Source organism: Ascaphus truei, unplaced genomic scaffold (assembly GCF_040206685.1).
Source record: "Ascaphus truei isolate aAscTru1 unplaced genomic scaffold, aAscTru1.hap1 HAP1_SCAFFOLD_849, whole genome shotgun sequence".
Lineage (NCBI taxonomy): Eukaryota > Metazoa > Chordata > Amphibia > Anura > Ascaphidae > Ascaphus > Ascaphus truei.
Genome location: NW_027457187.1, coordinates 43,358 through 70,213, shown reverse-complemented (window position 1 = coordinate 70,213; position 26,856 = coordinate 43,358). Strand labels below are relative to the sequence as shown.

The following is a 26,856-nucleotide window of genomic DNA, read 5'->3' as shown; positions in this document are numbered from 1 at the left end:
CTCCTCACCCTGCCCTCACCCTGCCCTCACTCCTCTGCCTGCCCTCACCCTGCCCTCACTCACTCCTCTGCCTGCCCTCACCCTGCCCTCACTCCTCTGCCTGCCCTCACCCTGCCCTCACTCCTCTGCCTGCCCTCACCCTGCCCTCACTCCTCTGCCTGCCCTCACCCTGCCCTCACCCTGCCCTCACCCTGCCCTCACTCCTCTGCCTGCCCTCACTCCTCTGCCTGCCCTCACCCTGCCCTCACTCCTCTGCCTGCCCTCACTCCTCTGCCTGCCCTCACGCTGCCCTCACTCCTCTGCCTGCCCTCACTCCTCTGCCTGCCCTCACCCTGCCCTCACCCTGCCCTCACTCCTCTGCCTGCCCTCACCCTGCCCTCACTCCTCTGCCTGCCCTCATCCTGCCCTCACTCCTCTGCCTGCCCTCACCCTGCCCTCACTCCTCTGCCTACCATCACCCTGCCCTCACCCTGCCCTCACTCCTCTGCTTACCTTCACCCTGCCCTCACTCACTCACTCCTCTGCCTACCTTCACCCTGCCCTCACTCCTCTGCCTACCATCACCCTGCCCTCACCCTGCCCTCACTCCTCTGCCTACCTTCACCCTGCCATCACTCACTCCTCTGCCTACCTTCACCCTGCCCTCACCCTGCCCTTACTCACTCCTCTGCCTGCCTTCACCTTTCCCTCACCCTGCCCTCACTCACTCCCCCGGCTGCCATCATCCTGCCCTCACTCCTCTGCCTGCCCTCACTCCTCTGCCCTCACCCACTCCTCACCCTGCCCTCACCCTCTCCTTACTCGGCCTTCACCCTGCCCTCACTCTCTCCTCACCCTGCCCTCACCCTCTCCTCTCCTCACTCTCTCCTCACCCTGCCCTCACTCTCTCCTCACTCTGCCCTCATTCTCTCCTCACCCTCTGCTCACCCTGCCCTCACCTTCTCCTCACCCTGCCCTCACTCTCTCCTCACTCTGCCCTCATTCTGTCCTCACCATGCCCTCATTCTCTCCTCACCCTGCCCTCACCCTCTCCTCACCCTGCCCTCATTCTGCCCTCATTCTCTCCTCACCCTCTCCTCACCCTGCCCTCACCCTCTCCTCACCCTGCCCTCACCCTCTCCTCACCCTGCCCTCACCCTCTCCTCACCCTGCCCTCACCCTCTCCTCACCCTGCCCTCACTCTCTCCTCATTCTCTCCTCACCCACTCCTCACCCTGCCCTCACCCTCTCCTCACCCTGCTCTCACCCTCTCCTCACCCTGCCCTCGCTCTCTCCTCACCCTGCCCTCACCCTCTCCTCACCCTGCCCTCATTCTCTCCTCACCCACTCCTCACCCTGCCCTCATCCTCTCCTCTCCTCACCCTCTCCTCACCCTGCCCTCACCCTGCCCTCACCCTGCCCTCACCCTCTCCTCACCCTGCCCTCACCCTCTCCTCACCCTGCCCTCACTCTCTCCTCATTCTCTCCTCACCCACTCCTCACCCTGCCCTCACCCTCTCCTCACCCTGCTCTCACCCTCTCCTCACCCTGCCCTCGCTCTCTCCTCACCCTGCCCTCACCCTCTCCTCACCCTGCCCTCATTCTCTCCTCACCCACTCCTCATCCTCTCCTCTCCTCACCCTGCCCTCACCCTGCCCTCACCCTGCCCTCACCCTCTCCTCACCCTGCCCTCACTCTCTCCTCGTTCTCTCCTCACCCTCTCCTCACCCTGCTCTCACCCTCACCCTGCCCTCGCTCTCTCCTCACCCTGCCCTCACCCTCTCCTCACCCTGCCCTCATTCTCTCCTCACCCCACTCCTCACCCTGCCCTCATCCTCTCCTCTCCTCACCCTCTCCTCACCCTGCCCTCACCCTCTCCTCACCCTGCCCTCACCCTCTCCTCACCCTGCCCTCACTCTCTCCTCATTCTCTCCTCACCCACTCCTCACCCTGCCCTCATTCTCTCATCTCCTCACCCTGCCCTTGCTCTCTCCTCACCCTGCCCTCACCCTCTCCTCACCCTGCCCTCGCTCTCTCCTCACCCTGCCCTCACCCTGCCCTCATTCTCTCCTCACCCTCTCCTCACCCTCTTCTCTCCTCTCCTCACCCTGCCCTCGCTCTCTCATCACCCTGCCCTCACCCTCTCCTCACCCTGCCCTCACCCTCTCCTTACTCTGCCTTCACCCTGCCCTCACTCTCTCCTCACTCTCTCCTCACCCTCTCCTCACCCTGCCCTCATTCTATCCTCACTCTGCCCTGATTCTCTCCTCACCCTGCCCTCACTCTCTCCTCACCCTGCCCTCACCCTCTCCTAACTCTGCCCTCATTCTCTCCTCACCCTCTGCTCACCTTCTCCTCACCCTGCCCTCACTCTCTCCTCACCCTGCCCTCATTCTCTCCTTACCCTACCCTCACCCTCTCCTCACCCTACCCTCACACTCTCCTCACCCTGCCCTCACTCTGCCCTCATTCTCTCCTCACCCTCTCCTCACCCAGCCCTCACCCTCTCCTCGCCCTGCCCTCACCCTCTCCTCACCCTGCCCTCACTCTCTCCTCATTCTCTCCTCACCCACTCCTCACCCTGCCCTCACCCTCTCCTCACCCTGCTCTCACCCTCTCCTCACCCTGTCCTCGCTCTCTCCTCACCCTGCCCTCACCCTCTCCTCACCCTGCCCTCATTCTCTCCTCACCTACTCCTCACCCTGCCCTCATCCTCTCCTCTCCTCACCCTCTCCTCACCCTGCCCTCACCCTCTCCTCACCCTCTCCTCACCCTCTCCTCACCCTGCCCTCACCCTCTCCTCACCCTGCCCTCACTCTCTCCTCATTCTCTCCTCACCCACTCCTCACCCTGCCCTCATCCTCTCCTCACCCTGCCCTCGCTCTCTCCTCACCCTGCCCTCACCCTCTCCTCACCCTGCTCTCACCCTCTCCTCACCCTGCCCTCGCTCTCTCCTCACCCTGCCCTCACCCTCTCCTCACCCTGCCCTCACCCTCTCCTCACCCTGCTCTCACTCTCTCCTCATTCTCTCCTCACCCACTCCTCACCCTGCCCTCACCCTCTCCTCACCCTGCTCTCACCCTGCCCTCGCTCTCTCCTCACCCTGCCCTCACCCTCTCCTCACCCTGCCCTCACCCTCTCCTCACCCTGCCCTCACCCTCTCCTCACCCTGCCCTCACTCTCTCCTCATTCTCTCCTCACCCTGCCCTCATTCTCTCCTCTCCTCACCCTGCCCTTGCTCTCTCCTCACCCTGCTCTCACCCTCTCCTCACCCTGCCCTCGCTCTCTCCTCACCCTGCCCTCACCCTCTCCTCACCCTGCCCTCATTCTCTCCTCACCCTCTCCTCATCCTCTTCACTCCTCTACTCGCCCTGCCCTCGCTCTCTCCTCACCCTGCCCTCACCCTCTCCTCACCCTGCCCTCATTCTCTCCTCACCCTCTCCTCACCCTGCCCTCATCCTCTTCTCTCCTCTACTCGCCCTGCCCTGAGACTTGTTACATTTACATCATTCCTTTACTAATGTAGCCCCCCAGCACCCAGTGCTCAGCCCCTGCTCTTCCGTGTTACCCCACACAGTGCTACAGTCTGATACTCTCTAGCATTACACTGACAGTATTTCACTATACACCTATGTAGCCCTGTTTCCCCCAGAACACAGGAAGCTACCAGTCCTGCTATATACCTGTCGGCTCCCGGAGCCTGAGCCTCTGCCACGGAGAGCTTGGGGTGTATCACTGACTGGTGCAGCGCCTCCACCTGTGAGGGATCCCAGCAGGGCGGAAGCGCCCCTCACAGGACACAATAATAACACCCACACAGTGATAAAATAACAGGACTTTTACTGTGACAGTATAATGTATAGATTAGAATAACTCTCCCTCTAGCTGAAGTAATATGTGCACAACTGCCCCACGCCTCGCAGGGCCTTTCTCCGCAGAAGTGGTTCCCAACACCGTGTCCACAATAATGCGTAGTCCCTTGGTCACTATACCCAATGTCCCCAAAGAACCCACCCTTATAGGCGTGATCAGCGCCTGTGTTTGTACCGGTTTGTTGGTGCACTTGTTGACTTTACCTGCCGGGCGCCAGCACCCGGTCCGATGAAACTTCACGAAGGATCCGCCGATCCACTCTCCTCCGCGACGTCGTCAGGGTGATCCCACCCGGGTACTGTCTCCCTAGTTCTCTTTAGTGAGGCCTGGTCCCAGAGCTCCCCTCTGGGCTTCCGTGTCCGCAATGTCCCTAACTGTATTAAAGTACTAAGGGGATCCGGTCCCTATGCTCGGGCCTGTCCCTATAGCAGCCACAAACTACACACTGACTTAGGACCTATCTTGGGCCTAGGGGGGGTTTTACTGGCCTAGTGCAGAGGCTACTTGCCTCTCTGCACGGACCCCCTGTCCCCTACCTCTGCCTGTCACACTCTGCCTGCTTGATTACCATTGATTACCTGCTTGATTACCATTGATTACCTGCTTGATTACCATTGATTACCTGCTTGATTACCATTGATTACCTGCTTGATTACCATTGATTACCTGCTTGATTACCATTGATTACCTGCTTGATTACCATTGATTACCTGCTTGATTACCATTGATTACCTGCTTGATTACCATTGATTACCTGCTTGATTACCATTGATTACCTGCTTGATTACCATTGATTACCTGCTTGATTACCATTGATTACCTGCTTGATTACCATTGACGGCGGGGAGCTGGTTCCTGAGGAGACGTATAACCCGAGTTGGATCTATCGTGCAAGCTGCCACCACTCTGAGGGGTTGAGATGGCATCTGGAGACCACCCAGGACTACTTACCAGAGGGATCCTCATCTGTCGGCAGGTCCGGTGTCAGCTGTGTGGTAATCTCGTGTAATATACACGTAATTGCGATTGATCTACCATCTTTATGTACGCAGAATACTTACCCCTTTTTTATACATAAATTGTGTTGATATACAGCAGGGCCCCTGGTATACGGCGGGTTCCGTTCCAGAGGCCCGCTGTGTAGTGAAAATCGCCAGAAAGTGGATCCGGCGATTTTCACTTCTGCGCATGCGCAAACCGGTATTTTTTCCGTTCTGCACATGTGCAACCTATGGTATGCGCGCGCAACCTATGGTATGCGTGCGCAACCTATGGTATGCGTGCGCAACCTATGGTATGCGTGCGCGTGCCGGGCGCACCTGCCCGTTCTGCGCATGCGCGACTGGAAATCCAAGATGGCGCCCCCTTCTCGGTGCCGCCGTATAAGCGGAACGCCGGATAATGGAGCGCCGAGAAGCAGGGCCCTGCTGCACTTCACTATTGCGTTTTTGCGCTGTTGTTTTTGTCTCTGATTCCCAGGCTATTGGGATGCTTGATTTGTGGGGTGAGTTTTAAGGTTAGTCAGTGTTAAATGAAAAGGTTGACACCATTTGCATGGGAGGAGATGGCAGGGAGGCGTGGGGGAGAGGAGGTGTGTATGTCTGGCTTCAGGCTTCAGGGAGATCCTCAGCAGCAGGAAGGAGCAGATAAAGGGTGTGAATAGAGGATTTGTGTGGGTGTTTTTTATTGAGGGGGTAAAGAAGTTGTTGGGAGAGAGGTGTACAGTATAAATAATGGCGCAGTGGGGAGTGGGGAAGTTGGAGAGAACAGAGACATTCACCAAGGAGTAAGGAAACAGTAAACAGAAAAGGCAATAAGGAGGGCATAGTGAGATGCAGGAGGAGAGATTTCCCAGGTACCCGGGGATAGGAAGAGTACAAATAATCACAGCGTTTACAAAGTAAAGTTCTCACAATTGCAAAGTTGTTGTGCGGAGTTCAGATCTTCCTCAATCTTCACCTCCAATTTCACCTCCAATGTTAACTCTGCTGAACCCTTAAATATGACACTTTAATATGGGACACACAGCCATATGGCTCACAGCCAATATAGCTGGTCTTAAATACTGTAAAACACAGGGGCTTATGCAGAGAGGATAGAGAAGGGAAATAGCGCCATCTTTTGGCGAAAATACGCACCAGATAAGCTTGTCCTGCAGAGAACATGGCGAGATTCACAAAATCCGCCACAGCAGGTTTCTTTACTTTAAAAATTGCCAAACACGTGGCGAGATCGGTAAATTTGCCATGTTAAGATAGGGTGGTATGCAAGTAGCATCGATGCGCTGGAATGCGCCTTTCTGCCCTATAATATAGCGAGTTCCAGGTCGCCAGAAAAACTTGGCAATTTTGATACCATCTGAAAATGAGGTAACGCAGCTTTCAGCATACGCCCATAACTTGCTCCAATTCTGTGGCTATTTTCCTGCCGTTTTCACATTATATAACGTTCCTCTCTGCATGAGCCTCACAGTCACATGAATTTAAGGGAGGGGTCTGCCTAATCAACTCACAGATACATACCAAATGGTTAATTACATTTTAAGAAGTGCTCTTCCAAATTGATTCAAGGAAACATACCAATGAAATTGTAAATTCTGTAGCCAATTGATGATAGGATTCGCCTCATACACATAAAAAGGAAATTTTAAATTCTGTAGCCAATTGATGATAGGATTCAGCTCAGAAACATACCTGTTTTAAGAGATAAATCAGAATGTTGGTCCAGATATTCAGAATGCATCCATGATTAAAGCTATAGAAGATATAGAAAAACATCCAGAGATTATAACTCCAATGTTAACGCTGCCCAACATAAGTGGGGCAGGGTGGGTTAACCCCTTAATTACTATAGTGGTTATTAACCGCTACGGTGATTAAGAGGCTATGGGACTGTAACAGGGGAATTATCCCTGTTCAAGAAATGTGCCTCTAATCCAGCAGTGTGGTGGTTAACTGCTGGTAGTCAATTAATCAACACCACCTGCCTGATTAGGTTCTTAGAAAAGCCTGTCTTTGAGACAGGAAGTGAGATTGTTCCTGAGTCTCACAACTTGTGAGACTGACCATGGGGACAGATGTCTTGAAGCCTGCCAGAACAAAAAGCAGAGCTGCTTGCAAGACACAGGGGAAACACCTCTAAACCTGAATGCTGACAAAACCTGAGGAAAAAGGCAGCAACCCAGGAACAGAGAAGACTTTCTCTCCAACCACAAGAAACAGATAAGACTTTCCTTCATAAGACTTTTGGTATATCTGCTCATATCAAGATATATGTTTGGGGCTGGGAGACATGCTTATCTAAAGGGAGTTGTGGACTGCATAGGTTTCGCTAGAAATACTCCCAAGTGAATAGAAGCTTTGTTTGACCCCTTGTTTGGATGGTTTTCTGATGTTCAGGAAACGGGCGCAATAAAAGCCTTATTTAATTGCACCATAACCAGTCTCCCTTGCATACCTCTGTGAGCGTTCCTCCTACAGGGACATTAGATTGTATTTATGTATTCTTGATGACATCGGAGGACAGGGACCTGCAGTAAGCTGACAAGGGCGCCCATCATAGTGCCATGGGTAAGTAGAACTGTTTTTGTTTACTTTATTTATTCTTGCTAATGTTGTGATTAATAATGGGCAAATAATCTATTATCCATATCTGGATAATAGTTATTTTGCCCCTTACTGTACTGCATGTATATATTTATGTGTTTAGTGGTGGAGGGAGGGGGGGTATTGATTTAAATGTAGGCTATGTTTTATTTTTTACATACAAGAATGGTACCGCAGGCCAGTGGGGACCCATGGAGACCACCTGAGGACCCATGGGTACCACTCGAGGACCGCCGGATGCCCATGGGTACCACCTGAGGACCCATGGGGGACACCTGCGGGGAAGAACCGGGGGCCCCACAGCTGTGGGGGCCCCGTGGACCCACAGGGACCACCTGAGTGCCCCCAGACCCCCATGGGAACCACCCGAGGGCCCCCAGACACCTGTGGGGACGATCCTTGGACCCCCCCAGACTCCCACAGACACCACCCGGGCCCCCAGACATCACCTGGAGGTCCACGGAGCCTAGCGGGGACCACCCGGAGGCCCCCAGACACCTGTGGGCACCCCCCGGGGTGCACTGTGGGGCCTGAGGACACCTGTCGGAACCACCAGGGACCCCCGCCGGCCTGGGGTATTAATTGTGTATGTAAAATGATAAATCGTGTTTTTATGGGGGGCACAGGGGGAGGGTGGGTTTTGTATTAGATATAGTAATGTTTATTGGGGTGGGTAGTGGGGCTGTTGTGTGTATTGTTTTTATTGTGGGTAGCGAGGGTGGGTGAAGGGGGTAGTAGCCCCAAGGATGGATGTTTAGGCCTACCGGGTGGGTAGCGGGAGGGGTTAACCCCTTCATTACCTTAGCGGTATTAACCAGTAAGTAAGTCACAGCAGATCAAGGGAGAAGGAGCGGCTCAGTGTGTAAAGACACTGACTGGCACTGAGTGTGAAGCAGGGGAACCTGGTTCAATTCCCGGTGTCGGCTCCTTGTGACCTTGGGCAAGTCACTTTATCTCCCTGTGCCTCAGGCACCAAAAACATAGATTGTAAGCTCCACGGGGCCGGGACCTGAGCCTGCAATATGTCTCTGTAAAGCGCTATGTAAAACTAGCAGCGCTATACAAGAACATGTTATTATTATCGTAGGGTATCCACCCTCAGGATGTCCCTGGGTCCTACTCCCAGCCAAGGGCACTGAGAGTGCTCCTAGCTCTTCCCCTATCCCCTTGTGGGATAGGAGGTATGGGTCTCCTCACCGCCCCCCTGAGGGAGGGCCTCAAGCCTGCCAGAGCCCTGACAGCTTGGTTGGGTAAACCTTGTCCCTCTCACGATAGGGACAGAATGACTAAATCAGGAAGTGCCATGCATTAAGTACAGCTCCAGTAAGCACCGCCCCTGTGTCTCTTATTGGACACAAGGCCTGATGACACTGCCTTCACTGACTCACTGCACTGCATGAAGTGGGGAAAAACCATGATTACTTCTGGCAAACCTGCCCTTACTAGGCTTTACTGCCAGCAGGACAGAATAATAGCCCAAACTACACAGGGCTACACATATATATATATATTGCATGTAATCACCAGCAAGGTGGTAAAAAGACAGCACTCACCAGGAAAATTCCAAATAAACTGTATTCAGAGTGTTCACACAAATCCAAGGATCTGAGGAAGGGACACATTAGTCCTGAAACGTTATCTGTACTAAAGCTCTGATGCTGTGAATACCTTATTGAAGTTTTTCAAAACTCAAATCAAGTCTCCTGTGTGCTCCTCCTTTCCTTCATTTTTATATATACAGTCATGTGAAAAGAATTCTTTGAATTCTATGGCTTTACATATCAGGACATAATAACAATCATCTGTTCCTTAGCAGGTCTTAAAATGAGGTAAATACAACCTCAGGTGAACAACAACACATGACATATTACACCGTGCCATGATTTATTTAACAAAAATAAAGCCAAAATGAAGAAAGCCATGTGTGAAAAACTAAGTATACCTTATGATTCAACAGCTTGTAGAACCACCTTTACCAGCAATAACTTGAAGTAATCGTTTTCTGTATGACTTTATCAGTCTCTCACAACGTTGTGGAGGAATTTTGGCCCAGTCTTCTTTACAACGTTGCTTCAGTTCATTAAGGTTTGTGGGCATTTGTTTATGCACAGCTCTCTTAAGGTCCAGACACAGCATTTCAATCGGGTTGAGGTCTGGACTTTGACTGGGCCATTGCAACACCTTGATTCTTTTCTTTTTCAGCCATTCTGTTGTAGATTTGCTGGTGTGCTTGGGATCATTGTCCTGTTGCATGACCCAATTTCGGCCAAGCTTTAACTGTCGGACAGATGGCCTCACATTTGACTCTAGAATACTTTGGTATACAGAGGCGTTCATGGTTGACTCAATGACTGCAAGGTTCCCAGATCCTGTGGCTGCAAAAACAAGCCCAAATCATCACCCCTCCACCACCGTGCTTGACAGTTGGTATGAGGTGTTTGTGCTGATATGCTGTGTTTGGTTTTCGCCAAACATGGCACTGTGCATTATGGCCAAACATCTCCATTTTGGTCTTGTCTGTCCAAAGGACATTGTTCCAGAAGTCTTGTGGTTTGTTCAAATGCAACTTTGCAAACCTAAGCCGTGCTACCATGTTCTTTTTAGAGAGAAGAGGCTTTCGTCTGGCAACCCTTCCAAACAAACCATACTTGTTCAGTCTTTTTCTAATTGTACTGTCATTAACTTTAACATTTAACATGCTAACTGAGGCCTGTAGAGTCTGAGATGTAACTCTTGGTTTTTTTGCAATTTCTCTGAGCATTGCACGGTCTGACCTTGTGGTGAATTTGCTGGGACGTCCACTCCTGGGAAGATTGGCAACAACTGTCTTGAATGTTTTCCACTTTTGAATAATCTTTCTCACTGTAGAATGATGGACTTTAAATTGTTTGGAAATGGCCTTATAACCCTTCCCAGATTGATGGGCAGCAACAATTGCGTCTCTAAGATCATTGCTGATGTCTTTCCTCTTTGGCATTGTGTTAACACACACCTGAATGCTCCAGACCAGCAAACTGCTAAAATGTCGGCTTTTATAGAGGTGGTCACACTTGCTGATGATCAATTAATCCAGGGCATTTGATTAGCAGCACCTGTCTGCTACTAAGCATCTTAATTCCTATGGAAGCAGTAAGGGTGTACTTAGTTTTTCACACATGGCTTCTCCATGTTTGCTTTATTTTTGTTAAATAAATCATGACACGGTGTAATATGTCATGTGTACACACACACACACACACACACACACACACACACACACACACGGTGTAATATGTCATGTGTTGTTGTTCATCTGAGGTTGTATTTACCTAATTTTAGACCTGCTAAGGATGATTGTTATTATGTCCTGATATGTAAAACCATGGAACTCAGAGGGTGTACTTTCTTTTTCACGTGTGTGTGTGTGTGTGTGTGTGTGTGTGTGTGTGTGTGTGTGTGTGTGTGTGTGTGTGTGTGTGTGTGTGTGTGTGTGTGTGTGTGTGTGTGTGTGTATATACATATAACACATAATACCAATGTATTACTGACAGGTAGGGGTATTGGCAAGCTTGATCTTTATTAAGAGCAGCATCCTTAACCCCCCCTCCCCCCCCCCCCCCCCCCCCCCACCGTCACAATGTCCATAGCCCACTGGGGAGGGACCTGTCAGGGGCAATAGGAGTTATAGGGAGCGGTTATATGGGGCAATTGGAGGAGTTATAGGGAGCGGGGATATGGGGTAATCGAGGGGTTATAGGGAGTGGATATATGGGGTAATCGGAGGGGTTATAGGGAGCGGTTATAAGGGGTAATCGGAGGAGAAAAAGGGAGGTGTTATATGGGGTAATCGGAGGGGTTATAGGGAGCGGGCATATGGGGTAATTGGAGGGGTTATAGGGAGCGGTTATAAGGGGTAATCGGAGGAGTTATAGAGTGCGGTTATATGGGGTAATAGGAGTTATAGGGAGAGGTTATATGGGGTAATAGGAGGAGTTATAGGGAGAGGTTATATGGGGTAATAGGAGGAGTTACAGTATAGGGAGAGGTTATATGAGGTAATAGGAGGAGTTATATGGGGTAATAGGAGGAGTTATAGGGAGAGGTTATATGGGGTAATAGGAGTTATAGGGAGAGGTTTTATGGGGTAATAGGAGTTATAGGGAGAGGTTATATGGGGTAATAGGAGGAGTTATAGGGAGCGGTTATATTGGGTAATAGGAGGAGTTATAGGGAGCGGTTATATGGGGTAATAGGAGGAGTTATAGGAAGGGGGTATATGGGGTAATAGGAGGAGTTATGGGGAGATGTTATATGGGGTAATAGGAGGAGATATAGGGAGCAGTTATATGGGGGAATAGGAGGAGTTATAGGGAGCAGTTATATGGGGGAATAGGAGGAGTTATAGGGAGGGGTTACATGGGGTAATAGGAGGAGTTATAGGGAGAGGTTATATGGGGTAATCGGGGGAGTTATAGGGTGCGGTTATATGGGGTAATAGGAGGAGTTATAGGGAGGGGTTATAAGGGGTAAAAAGGAGGAGTTATAGGGAGGGGTTATAAGGGGTAATAGGAGGAGTTACAGGGAGAGGTTATATGGGGTAATAGGAGGAGTTATATGGAGGGGTTATATGCGGTAATAGGAGGAGTTATAGGAAGCGGTTATATGGGGTAATAGGAGGAGTTATAGGGAGGGAGTATATGGGGTAATAGGAGTTATAGGGAGGGGGTATATGGGGTAATAGGAGGAGTTATAGGGAGGGGCTATATGGGGTAATAGGAGGAGATATAAGGAGGGGTTATATGGGGTAATAGGAGGAGATATAGGGAGGGGTTATATGGGGTAATAGGAGGAGTTATAGGGAGGGGGTATATGGGGTAATAGGAGGAGATATAGGGAGGGGTTATATGGGGTAATAGGAGGAGTTATAGGTAGGGGGTATATGGGGTAATAGGAGGAGATATAGGGAGGGGTTATATGGGGTAATAGGAGGAGATATAGGGAGGGGTTATATGGGGTAATAGGAGGAGATATAGGGAGGGGTTATATGGGGTAATAGGAGGAGTTATAGGGAGGGGTTATATGGGGTAATAGGAGGAGTTATAGGGAGGGGGTATATGGGGTAATAGGAGGAGTTATAGGGAGGGAGTATATGGGGTAATAGGAGGAGATATAGGGAGGGGTTATATGGGGTAATAGGAGGAGTTATAGGGAGGGGTTATATGGGGTAATAGGAGGAGTTATAGGGAGGGGGTATATGGGGTAATAGGAGGAGTTATAGGGAGGGGGTATATGGGGTAATAGGAGGAGTTATAGGGGGGGTTATATGGGGTAATAGGAGGAGTTATAGGGAGGGGGTATATGGGGTAATAGGAGGAGTTATAGGGGGGGTTATATGGGGTAATAGGAGGAGTTATAGGGAGGGGGTATATGGGGTAATAGGAGGAGTTATAGGGAGGGGGTATATGGGGTAATAGGAGGAGTTATAGGGAGGGGGTATATGGGGTAATAGGAGGAGTTATAGGGAGCGGTTATATGGGGTAATAGGAGGAGTTATAGGGAGGGGTTATATGGGGTAATAGGAGGAGTTATAGGGAGGGGGTATATGGGGTAATAGGAGGAGTTATAGGGAGGGGGTATATGGGGTAATAGGAGGAGTTATAGGGAGCGGTTATATGGGGTAATAGGAGGAGTTATAGGGAGGGGGTATATGGGGTAATAGGAGGAGTTATAGGGAGGGGGTATATGGGGTAATAGGAGGAGTTATAGGGAGCGGTTATATGGGGTAATAGGAGGAGTTATAGGGAGGGGGTATATGGGGTAATAGGAGGAGTTATAGGGAGGGGGTATATGGGGTAATAGGAGGAGTTATAGGGAGTCTGTCCCTCTCACCGCAGCTTGTCACAGTAACATAGGTCTCTTTTTAACCCTTTCCTATTCTGGTTCCTCCTGCAGCCGCTCTTTCTCCGTTCTCCATCACCCGTCGGATTGGACACCCATATCAGAACCGCACCCCCCCGAAGCGGAAGAAGCCCCGTACATCGTTCAGTCGCCTGCAGATCTGCGAGCTGGAGAAGAGGTTTCACCGGCAGAAATATCTGGCGTCTGCGGAAAGAGCGTCACTCGCAAAAACCTTGCGCATGAGCGATTCCCAGGTTAAGACATGGTTCCAGAACCGCCGGACCAAGTGGAGGTGAGAAGAGAGGGGGGTAGGACAGGAGAGAAGGAAAGGGGCGAGAGAGAAGGAGAGGAGAGAGGGTAGGGGCGGTGGCAGAGAAGGAGAAGGTAGGTGGGGGAGTGAGGATGGGGAGAAGGAGAATTGAGGTGGGGGAATAAGGTTGTGGGGAGGGGGAAGGGAAGTGGGGGAAGGGAATTGGGTGAGTGAGGTTGGGGGGCAGGGAGGTTGGGATGAAGGGGATGGGTGTGGGGAGTGAGGTTGGGATGAAGGGGAAGGGAAGTGGGGGAGTGAGGTTTGGATGAAGGGGAAGGGAGGTGGGAGTGAGGTTGGGGTGAAGGGGAAGGGAGGTGGGAGTGAGGTTGGGGTGAAGGGGAAGGGAGATGGGGGAGTGAGGTTGGGGTGTAGGGGAAGGGAGGTGGGAGAGTGAGGTTGGGGTGAAGGGAAAGGGAGATGGGGGAGTGAGGTTGGGGTGTAGGAAGGTTGGGATGAAGGGGAAGGGGGTGGGTTAGTCAGGTTGAGGTGAAGGGGAAGGGGGTTGGGGGAGTGATTTTGGGTGAAGAGGAAGGGAGTTGGGGGAGTGATTTTGGGTGAAGGGGAATGGAGGTGCGGGAGTGAGGTTGAGTGAAGGGGAAGGGAGGCGGGGGAGTGAGTTTGGGGTGAAGAGGGAGGGAGGTGGGGGAGTGAGGTCGGGGTGTCGGAAGGTTGGTCTGCAGGGGGCCATCTAATGTATGAGGTGTTAATTATCAGACACGGTGCTACTTATATGCTTCCTTAAGCAGGTGTGTTTTGGAGGTGGGTCTTAAATGTGGATAGAGAGTTGAAGAGCATTCCAGAGGTGTGGGGCAGTCAGTGAGAATGGTTTGAGGCGGGAGAGGACTTTAGATACAAAGGGGGTAGAGAGTCTGGATGGTGCATAGCGAGAAATTAGGGCTGAGATGTAAGGAGGGGCAGAGGGGTGTATAGCGAGAAATTAGGGCTGAGATGTAAAGAGGGGCAGAAGAGTGTAAAGCTTTAAAAGTGAGGAGGAGAATGGAGTGTGAGATGCGGGATTTGATTGGAAGCCAGGAGAGGGATTTCAGGAGGCGAGACGCTGAGACACATCTAGGAAAGAGTAGAGTGATTCTGGCAGCAGCGTTTAGGATAGATTGTAGGGGAGACAGGTGAGAGGTAGGAAGGCCGGACAGCAGGAGGTTGCAGTAATCAAGACGGGAGAGAATGAGGGCCTGAGTCAGAGTTTTAGCAGTCGAGCAACAGAGGAAAGGGCGTATCTTTGTTATATTGCGGAGGAAAAAGCGACAAGTTTTAGAAATGTTTTGAATGTGAGGGGCGAATGTGAGAGAGGAGTCGAGTGTGACCCCTAGGCAGAGTGCTTGGGCTACTGGGTGAATGATTGTAGTTCCAACAGTAATGTGAAAGGAGGTAGTAGGGCCAGGTTTGGGAGGAAGTATGAGGAGCTCTGTTTTAGCCATGTTGAGTTTCAGTCGGCGGAGGGCCATCCAGGATGATATAGCAGAGAGACATTCAGAAACTTTGGTCTGTACAGCAGGTGTAAGGTCGGGTGTTGAAAAGTATATTTGTGTCTCGTCAGCATAGAGGTGATAATTAAACCCAAAAGATGTTATTAGGTCACCTAGAGAGAGTGTGTACAGAGAAAAGAGAAGAGGTCACAGTGTGTGTGCCAGGCTGTGTGTGTGTGCCAGGCTGTGTGTGTGTGTGCCAGGCTGTGTGTGTGTGCCAGTCTGTGTGTGTGCCAGGCTGTGTGTGTGCCAGGCTGTGTGTGTGCCAGGCTGTGTGTGTGTGTGTGCCAGTCTGTGTGTGTGTGTGCCAGTCTGTGTGTGTATATGTATGTGTGCGTGTGCGTGTGCCAGGCTGTGTGTGTGTGTGTGCCAGGCTGTGTGTGTGTGTGCCAGGCTGTGTGTGTGTGCCAGGCTGTGTGTGTGTGCCAGGCTGTCTGTGTGTGTGCCAGGCTGTGTGTGTGTGCCAGGCTGTGTGTGTGTGTGCCAGGCTGTGTCTGTGCCAGGCTGTGTGTGTGTGCCAGGCTGTGTGTGTGTGTGCCAGGCTGTGTGTGTGTGCCAGGCTTTGTGTGTGTGTGCCAGGCTTTGTGTGTGTGTGTGCCAGGCTGTGTGTGTGTGCCAGGCTGTGTGTGTGCCAGGCTGTGTGTGTGTGTGTGTATATGTATGTGTGCGTGTGCCAGGCTGTGTGTGTGTGTGCGCCAGGCTGTGTGTGTGTGTGCCAGGCTTTGTGTGTGTGTGTGCCAGGCTGTGTGTGTGTGCCAGGCTGTGTGTGTGCCAGGCTGTGTGTGTGTGTGTGTGTCAGTCTGTGTGTGTGCCAGTCTGTGTGTGTGCCAGGCTGTGTGTGTGCCAGGCTGTGTGTGTGTGTGCCAGGCTGTGTGTGTGTGTCAGTCTGTGTGTCTGTGTGTGTGTGTGTGCGCCAGGCTGTGTGTGTGCTAGTCTGTGTGTGTGTGTGTGTGTGTGTGTGTGTGTGCCAGGCTGTGTGTGTGCCAGGCTGTGTGTGTGTGCCAGGCTATGTGTGTGTGTATATGTATGTGTGCGTGTGCGTGTGCGTGTGCCAGGCTGTGTGTGTGTGCCAGGCTGTGTGTGTGTGCCAGGCTGTGTGTGTGTGCCAGGCTGTGTGTGTGTGGGGAACTGTGTAACTGGGAGACTGGGTCACTGGGAGACTGTCACTAGGAGACTGTGTCACTGGGAGACTGTATCACTGGGAGACTGTATCACTGGGAGACTGTGTCACTGGGAGACTGTGTCACTGGGAGACTGTGTCACTGGTAGACTGTATCACTGGGAGACTGTGTCACTGGGAGACTGTGTCACTGGGAGACTGTGTCACTGGGAGACTGTGTCACTGGGACACTGTGTCACTGGGACACTGTGTCACTGGGAGACTGTGTCACTGGGAGACTGTGTCACTGGGAGACTGTGTCACTGGGAGACTGTGTCACTGGGAGACTGTGTCACTGGGAGACTGTGTCACTGGGAGACTGTGTCACTGGGAGACTGTATCACTGGGAGACTGTATCACTGGGAGACTGTATCACTGGGAGACTGTATCACTGGGAGACTGTATCACTGGGAGACTGTATCACTGGGAGACTGTATCACTGGGAGACTGTGTCACTGGGAGACTGGGTCACTGGGAGACTGTGTCACTGGGAGACTGTATCACTGGGAGACTGTATCACTGGGAGACTGTATCACTGGGAGACTGTATCACTGGGAGACTGTATCACTGGGAGACTGTCACTAGGAGATGTCACTGGGAGACTGTGTCACTGGTAGACTGTGTCACTGGGAGACTGTCACTAGGAGACTGTCACTGGGAGACTGTCACTGGGAGACTGTGTCACTGGGAGACTGTGTCACTGGGAGACTGTATCACTGGTAGACTGTGTCACTGGTAGACTGTGTCACTGGGAGACTGTCACTAGGAGACTGTCACTGGGAGACTGTCACTGGGAGACTGTCACTAGGAGACTGTGTCACTGGGAGACTGTCACTGGGAGACTGTGTCACTAGGAGACTGTGTCACTGGGAGACTGTCACTGGGAGACTGTGTCACTGGGAGACTGTATCACTGGGAGACTGTATCACTGGGAGACTGTATCACTGGGAGACTGTGTCACTGGGAGACTGTGTCACTGGGAGACTGTATCACTGGGAGACTGTATCACTGGGAGACTGTGTCCCTGGAAGACTGTATCACTGGGAGACTGTGTCACTGGGAGACTGTATCACTGGGAGACTGTATCACTGGGAGACTGTATCACTGGGAGACTGTATCACTGGGAGACTGTGTCACTGGGAGACTGTGTCACTGGGAGACTGTATCACTGGGAGACTGTATCACTGGGAGACTGTATCACTGGGAGACTGTCACTAGGAGATGTCACTGGGAGACTGTGTCACTGGGAGACTGTGTCACTGGGAGACTGTCACTAGGAGACTGTCACTGGGAGACTGTCACTGGGAGACTGTGTCACTGGGAGACTGTGTCACTGGGAGACTGTGTCACTGGTAGACTGTGTCACTGGGAGACTGTCACTAGGAGACTGTCACTGGGAGACTGTCACTGGGAGACTGTCACTAGGAGACTGTGTCACTGGGAGACTGTCACTGGGAGACTGTCACTAGGAGACTGTGTCACTGGGAGACTGTCACTGGGAGACTGTGTCATTGTCACTGGGAGACTGTGTCACTGTCACTGGGGGACTGTGTCACTGGGAGACTGTGTCACTGGTAGACTGTGTCACTGGGAGACTGTCACTAGGAGACTGTCACTGGGAGACTGTCACTGGGAGACTGTCACTGGGAGACTGTATCACTGGGAGACTGTGTCACTGGGAGACTGTGTCACTGGGAGACTGTGTCACTGGGAGACTGTATCACTGTATCACTGGGAGACTGTATCACTGGGAGACTGTGTCACTGGGAGACTGTATCACTGGGAGACTGTATCACTGGGAGACTGTATCACTGGGAGACTGTATCACTGGGAGACTGTATCACTGGGAGACTGTATCACTGGGAGACTGTGTCACTGGGAGACTGTGTCACTGGGAGACTGTATCACTGTATCACTGGGAGACTGTATCACTGGGAGACTGTATCACTGGGAGACTGTATCACTGGGAGACTGTATCACTGGGAGACTGTATCACTGGGAGACTGTATCACTGGGAGACTGTGTCACTGGGAGACTGTATCACTGGGAGACTGTGTCACTGGGAGACTGTATCACTGGGAGACTGTGTCACTGGGAGACTGTAACACTGGGAGACTGTATCACTGGGAGACTGTATCACTGGGAGACTGTATCACTGGGAGACTGTATCACTGTGTCACTGGGAGACTGTGTCACTGGGAGACTGTATCACTGGGAGACTGTATCACTGGGAGACTAGGTCACTGGGAGACTGGGTCACTGGGAGACTGTGTCACTGGGAGACTGTGTCACTGGGAGACTGTATCACTGGGAGACTGTGTCACTGTGTCACTGGGAGACTGTGTCACTGGGAGACTGTATCACTGGGAGACTGTGTCACTGTGTCACTGGGAGACTGTGTCACTGGGAGACTGTATCACTGGGAGACTGTATCACTGGGAGACTGTGTCACTGGGAGACTGTATCACTGGGAGACTGTATCACTGGGAGACTGTGTCACTGGGAGACTGTATCACTGTGTCACTGGGACACTGTGTCACTGGGAGACTGTATCACTGGGAGACTGTATCACTGGGAGACTGTATCACTGGGAGACTGTGTCACTGGGAGACTGTATCACTGGGAGACTGTGTCACTGGGAGACTGTGTCACTGGGAGACTGTGTCACTGGGAGACTGTGTCACTGGGAGACTGTATCACTGGGAGACTGTATCACTGGGAGACTGTATCACTGTGTCACTGGGAGACTGTATCACTGGGAGACTGTATCACTGGGAGACTGTATCACTGTGAGACTGTATCACTGGGAGACTGTAAGCCTTTCACTGTCACTGTGAATGTGAGACTGGGAGACTGTGTCACTGGGAGACTGTGTCACTGGGAGACTGTGTCACTGTGTCACTGGGAGACTGTATCACTGGGAGACTGTGTCACTGGGAGACTGTATCACTGGGAGACTGTATCACTGGGAGACTGTGTCACTGGGAGACTGTGTCACTGGGAGACTGTGTCACTGGGAGACTGTGTCACTGGGAGACTGTATCACTGTGTCACTGGGAGACTGTGTCCCTGGGAGACTGTATCACTGGGAGACTGTGTCACTGGGAGACTGTGTCACTGGGAGACTGTGTCACTGGGAGACTGTATCACTGGGAGACTGTGTCACTGGGAGACTGTGTCACTGGGAGACTGTATCACTGGGAGACTGTGTCACTGGGAGACTGTGTCACTGGGAGACTGTGTCACTGGGAGACTGTGTCACTGGGAGACTGTATCACTGGGAGACTGTATCACTGTGTCCCTGGAAGACTGTATCACTGGGAGACTGTGTCACTGGGAGACTGTATCACTGGGAGACTGTATCACTGGGAGACTGTGTCACTGGGAGACTGTGTCACTGGGAGACTGTGTCACTGGGAGACTGTATCACTGGGAGACTGTATCACTGGGAGACTGTATCACTGGGAGACTGTGTCACTGGGAGACTGTGTCACTGGGAGACTGTATCACTGGGAGACTGTATCACTGGGAGACTGTATCACTGGGAGACTGTATCACTGGGAGACTGTAAGCCTTTCACTGTTACTGTGAGACTGTGAGACTGTATCACTGGGAGACTGTATCACTGGGAGACTGTGTCACTGGGAGACTGTATCACTGGGAGACTGTGTCACTGGGAGACTGTATCACTGTGTCACTGGGAGACTGTATCACTGTGTCCCTGGAAGACTGTATCACTGGGAGACTGTGTCACTGGGAGACTGTGTCACTGGGAGACTGTGTCACTGGGAGACTGTGTCACTGGGAGACTGTATCACTGGGAGACTGTATCACTGGGAGACTGTGTCACTGGGAGACTGTGTCACTGGGAGACTGTGTCACTGGGAGACTGTGTCACTGGGAGACTGTATCACTGGGAGACTGTGTCACTGGGACACTGTGTCACTGGGAGACTGTATCACTGGGAGACTGTGTCACTGGGAGACTGTAACACTGGGAGACTGTATCACTGGGAGACTGTATCACTGGGAGACTGTATCACTGTGTCACTGGGAGACTGTATCACTGTGTCACTGGGAGACTGTATCACTGGGAGACTGTGTCACTGGGAGACTGTGTCCCTGGAAGACTGTGTCACTGGGAGACTGTGTCACTGGGAGACTGTGTCACTGGGAGACTGTGTCACTGGGAGACTGTATCACTGGGAGACTGTGTCACTGGGAGACTGTGTCACTGGGAGACTGTGTCACTGGAAGACTGTATCACTGGGAGACTGTGTCCCTGGAAGACTGTATCACTGGGAGACTGTGTCACTGGGAGACTGTGTCACTGGGAGACTGTGTCACTGGGAGACTGTATCACTGGGAGACTGTGTCACTGGGAGACTGTGTCACTGGGAGACTGTGTCACTGGGAGACTGTGTCACTGGGAGACTGTGTCACTGGGAGACTGTATCACTGGGAGACTATGTCACTGGGAGACTGTGTCACTGGGAGACTGTATCACTGGGAGACTGTATCACTGGGAGACTGTATCACTGGGAGACTGTGTCACTGGGAGACTGTGTCACTGGGAGACTGTATCACTGGGAGACTGTATCACTGGGAGACTGTATCACTGGGAGACTGTATCACTGTGTCACTGGGAGACTGTATCACTGGGAGACTGTATCACTGGGAGACTGTATCACTGGGAGACTGTATCACTGGGAGACTGTATCACTGGGAGACTGTATCACTGGGAGACTGTATCACTGGGAGACTGTATCACTGGGAGACTGTATCACTGTGTCACTGGGAGACTGTATCACTGGGAGACTGTATCACTGGGAGACTGTGTCCCTGGAAGACTGTGTCCCTGGGATACTGTATCACTGGGTGGCTGTATAACTGGGAGACTGTATCACTGGGAGACTGTATCACTGGGAGACTGTGTCACTGGGATACTGTATCACTGGGTGGCTGTATAACTGGGAGACTGTATCACTGTGTCACTGGGAGACTGTGTCCCTGGAAGACTGTGTCACTGGGAGACTGTGTCACTGGGAGACTGTGTCACTGTATCACTGGGAGACTGTGTCACTGGGAGACTGTGTCACTGGGAGACTGTGTCACTGGGAGACTATGTCACTGGGAGACTGTGTCACTGGGAGACTGTGTCACTGGGAGACTGTATCACTGGGAGACTGTGTCACTGGGAGACTGTGTCACTGGGAGACTGTATCACTGGGAGACTGTATCACTGGGAGACTGTATCACTGGGAGACTGTATCACTGGGAGACTGTATCACTGGGAGACTGTATCACTGGGAGACTGTATCACTGGGAGACTGTATCACTGGGTGGCTGTATAACTGGGAGACTGTATCACTGTGTCACTGGGATACTGTGTCCCTGGAAGACTGTGTCACTGGGAGACTTTGTCACTGGGAGACTGTGTCACTGTATCACTGGGAGACTGTGTCACTGGGAGACTGTGTCACTGGGAGACTGTGTCACTGGGAGACTGTATCACTGGGAGACTGTGTCACTGGGAGACTGTATCACTGGGAGACTGTGTCACTGGGAGACTGTGTCACTGGGAGACTGTATCACTAGGAGACTGTATCACTGGGAGACTGTATCACTGGGAGACTGTATCACTGGGAGACTGTATCACTGGGAGACTGTATCACTGGGAGACTGTATCACTGGGAGACTGTGTCACTGGGAGACTGTGTCACTGGGAGACTGTGTCACTGGGAGACTGTATCACTGGGAGACTGTATCACTGGGAGACTGTATCACTGGGAGACTGTGTCACTGGGAGACTGTGTCACTGGGAGACTGTATCACTGGGAGACTGTATCACTGGGAGACTGTATCACTGGGAGACTGTGTCACTGGGAGACTGTGTCACTGGGAGACTGTATCACTGGGAGACTGTATCACTGGGAGACTGTATCACTGGGAGACTGTATCACTGTGTCACTGGGAGACTGTGTCACTGGGAGACTGTATCACTGGGAGACTGTATCACTGTGTCACTGTGAGACTGTGTCACTGGGAGACTGTATCACTGGGAGACTGTGTCACTGGGAGACTGTGTCACTGGGAGACTGTATCACTGGGAGACTGTATCACTGTGTCACTGGGAGACTGTGTCACTGGGAGACTGTATCACTGTATCACTGTATCACTGGGAGACTGTATCACTGGGAGACTGTATCACTGTGTCACTGGGAGACTGTATCACTGTGTCACTGGGAGACTGTATCACTGGGAGACTGTATCACTGTATCACTGTATCACTGGGAGACTGTATCACTGGGAGACTGTGTCACTGGGAGACTGTATCACTGTGTCACTGGGAGACTGTGTCACTGGGAGACTGTATCACTGTGTCACTGGGAGACTGTATCACTGGGAGACTGTATCACTGGGACTCTGTGTCACTGAGAGACTGTATCACTGGGAGACTGTATCACTGTGTCACTGGGAGACTGTATCACTGGGAGACTGTATCACTGGGAGACTGCGTCACTGGGAGACTGTATCACTGGGAGACTGTATCACTGGGAGACTGTATCACTGGGAGACTGTATCACTGTGTCACTGGGAGACTGTGTCACTGGGAGACTGTATCACTGTGTCACTGGGAGACTGTATCACTGGGAGACTGTATCACTGGGACTCTGTGTCACTGAGAGACTGTATCACTGGGAGACTGTATCACTGTGTCACTGGGAGACTGTATCACTGGGAGACTGTATCACTGGGAGACTGTGTCACTGGGAGACTGTATCACTGGGAGACTGTATCACTGTGTCACTGGGAGACTGTATCACTGGGAGACTGTGTCACTGGGAGACTGTGTCACTGGGAGACTGTATCACTGGGAGACTGTATCACTGGGAGACTGTATCACTGGGAGACTGTATCACTGGGAGACTGTATCACTGTGTCACTGGGAGACTGTGTCACTGGGAGACTGTATCACTGTGTCACTGGGAGACTGTATCACTGGGAGACTGTATCACTGTGTCACTGGGAGACTGTATCACTGGGAGACTGTATCACTGTGTCACTGGGAGACTGTATCACTGGGAGACTGTGTCACTGGGAGACTGTATCACTGTGTCACTGGGAGACTGTATCACTGGGAGACTGTATCACTGTGTCACTGGGAGACTGTATCACTGGGAGACTGTATCACTGTGTCACTGGGAGACTGTATCACTGGGAGACTGTGTCACTGGGAGACTGTATCACTGTGTCACTGGGAGACTGTATCACTGGGAGACTGTGTCACTGGGAGACTGTATCACTGTATCACTGGGAGACTGTGTCACTGGGAGACTGTGTCACTGGGAGACTGTATCACTGGGAGACTGTATCACTGGGAGACTGTATCACTGGGAGACTGTATCACTGGGAGACTGTATCACTGTGTCACTGGGAGACTGTGTCACTGGGAGACTGTATCACTGGGAGACTGTATCACTGGGAGACTGTATCACTGTGAGACTGTGTCGCTGGGAGACTGTATCACTGGGAGACTGTAAGCCTTTCACTGTCACTGTGAGACTGTGAGACTGTGAGACTGTGTCACTGGGAGACTGTATCACTGGGAGACTGTGTCACTGGGAGACTGTATCACTGGGAGACTGTGTCACTGTGAGACTGTGTCACTGTGAGACTGTGTCATTGGGAGACTGTATCACTGGGAGACTGTATCACTGTGAGACTGTATCACTGGGAGACTGTAAGCCTTTCACTGTTACTGTGAGACTGTGAGACTGTATCACTGGGAGACTGTAAGCCTTTCACTGTGAATGTGAGACTGTGAGACTGTGTCACTGGGAGACTGTGTCACTGTATCACTGAAAGACTGTATCACTGTGTCACTGGGAGACTGTGTCCCTGGGAGACTGTATCACTGGGAGACTGTGTCACTGGGAGACTGTGTCACTGGGAGACTGTGTCACTGGGAGACTGTATCACTGGGAGACTGTGTCACTGGGAGACTGTATCACTGGGAGACTGTATCACTGGGAGACTGTATCACTGGGAGACTGTATCACTGTGTCACTGGGAGACTGTGTCACTGGGAGACTGTATCACTGGGAGACTGTATCACTGTGTCACTGTGAGACTGTGTCACTGGGAGACTGTATCACTGGGAGACTGTGTCACTGGGAGACTGTGTCACTGGGAGACTGTATCACTGGGAGACTGTATCACTGTGTCACTGGGAGACTGTGTCACTGGGAGACTGTATCACTGTATCACTGTATCACTGGGAGACTGTATCACTGGGAGACTGTATCACTGTGTCACTGGGAGACTGTATCACTGTGTCACTGGGAGACTGTATCACTGGGAGACTGTATCACTGTATCACTGTATCACTGGGAGACTGTATCACTGGGAGACTGTGTCACTGGGAGACTGTATCACTGTGTCACTGGGAGACTGTGTCACTGGGAGACTGTATCACTGTGTCACTGGGAGACTGTATCACTGGGAGACTGTATCACTGGGACTCTGTGTCACTGAGAGACTGTATCACTGGGAGACTGTATCACTGTGTCACTGGGAGACTGTATCACTGGGAGACTGTATCACTGGGAGACTGCGTCACTGGGAGACTGTATCACTGGGAGACTGTATCACTGGGAGACTGTATCACTGGGAGACTGTATCACTGTGTCACTGGGAGACTGTGTCACTGGGAGACTGTATCACTGTGTCACTGGGAGACTGTATCACTGGGAGACTGTATCACTGGGACTCTGTGTCACTGAGAGACTGTATCACTGGGAGACTGTATCACTGTGTCACTGGGAGACTGTATCACTGGGAGACTGTATCACTGGGAGACTGTGTCACTGGGAGACTGTATCACTGGGAGACTGTATCACTGTGTCACTGGGAGACTGTATCACTGGGAGACTGTGTCACTGGGAGACTGTGTCACTGGGAGACTGTATCACTGGGAGACTGTATCACTGGGAGACTGTATCACTGGGAGACTGTATCACTGGGAGACTGTATCACTGTGTCACTGGGAGACTGTGTCACTGGGAGACTGTATCACTGTGTCACTGGGAGACTGTATCACTGGGAGACTGTATCACTGTGTCACTGGGAGACTGTATCACTGGGAGACTGTATCACTGTGTCACTGGGAGACTGTATCACTGGGAGACTGTGTCACTGGGAGACTGTATCACTGTGTCACTGGGAGACTGTATCACTGGGAGACTGTATCACTGTGTCACTGGGAGACTGTATCACTGGGAGACTGTATCACTGTGTCACTGGGAGACTGTATCACTGGGAGACTGTGTCACTGGGAGACTGTATCACTGTGTCACTGGGAGACTGTATCACTGGGAGACTGTGTCACTGGGAGACTGTATCACTGTATCACTGGGAGACTGTGTCACTGGGAGACTGTGTCACTGGGAGACTGTATCACTGGGAGACTGTATCACTGGGAGACTGTATCACTGGGAGACTGTATCACTGGGAGACTGTATCACTGTGTCACTGGGAGACTGTGTCACTGGGAGACTGTATCACTGGGAGACTGTATCACTGGGAGACTGTATCACTGTGAGACTGTGTCGCTGGGAGACTGTATCACTGGGAGACTGTAAGCCTTTCACTGTCACTGTGAGACTGTGAGACTGTGAGACTGTGTCACTGGGAGACTGTATCACTGGGAGACTGTGTCACTGGGAGACTGTATCACTGGGAGACTGTGTCACTGTGAGACTGTGTCACTGTGAGACTGTGTCATTGGGAGACTGTATCACTGGGAGACTGTATCACTGTGAGACTGTATCACTGGGAGACTGTAAGCCTTTCACTGTTACTGTGAGACTGTGAGACTGTATCACTGGGAGACTGTAAGCCTTTCACTGTGAATGTGAGACTGTGAGACTGTGTCACTGGGAGACTGTGTCACTGTATCACTGAAAGACTGTATCACTGTGTCACTGGGAGACTGTGTCCCTGGGAGACTGTATCACTGGGAGACTGTGTCACTGGGAGACTGTGTCACTGGGAGACTGTGTCACTGGGAGACTGTATCACTGGGAGACTGTGTCACTGGGAGACTGTGTCACTGGGAGACTGTGTCACTGGGATACTGTGTCACTGGGATACTGTGTCACTGGGAGACTGTGTCACTGGGAGACTGTGTCACTGGGAGACTGTGTCACTGGGTCACTGGGAGACTGTGTCACTGGGAGACTGTATCACTGTATCACTGTATCACTGGGAGACTGTATCACTGGGAGACTGTATCACTGTGTCACTGGGAGACTGTATCACTGTGTCACTGGGAGACTGTATCACTGGGAGACTGTATCACTGTATCACTGTATCACTGGGAGACTGTATCACTGGGAGACTGTGTCACTGGGAGACTGTATCACTGTGTCACTGGGAGACTGTGTCACTGGGAGACTGTATCACTGTGTCACTGGGAGACTGTATCACTGGGAGACTGTATCACTGGGACTCTGTGTCACTGAGAGACTGTATCACTGGGAGACTGTATCACTGTGTCACTGGGAGA

The 26,856-nt window shown here is 51.8% G+C and overlaps 1 protein-coding gene across 1 annotated transcript in view; it reads left to right on the top strand.

The window, feature by feature from the left end:
* LOC142486415 (T-cell leukemia homeobox protein 3-like) overlaps positions 1–26,856 on the top strand; it is a 126,363-nt gene that overhangs the window by 77,631 nt on the left and 21,876 nt on the right. The window contains exon 2 of the mRNA XM_075585004.1: positions 13,389–13,626. Within this exon, the coding sequence (XP_075441119.1) occupies positions 13,389–13,626 (238 nt within the window). The remainder of the gene's footprint in view (positions 1–13,388; positions 13,627–26,856) is intronic.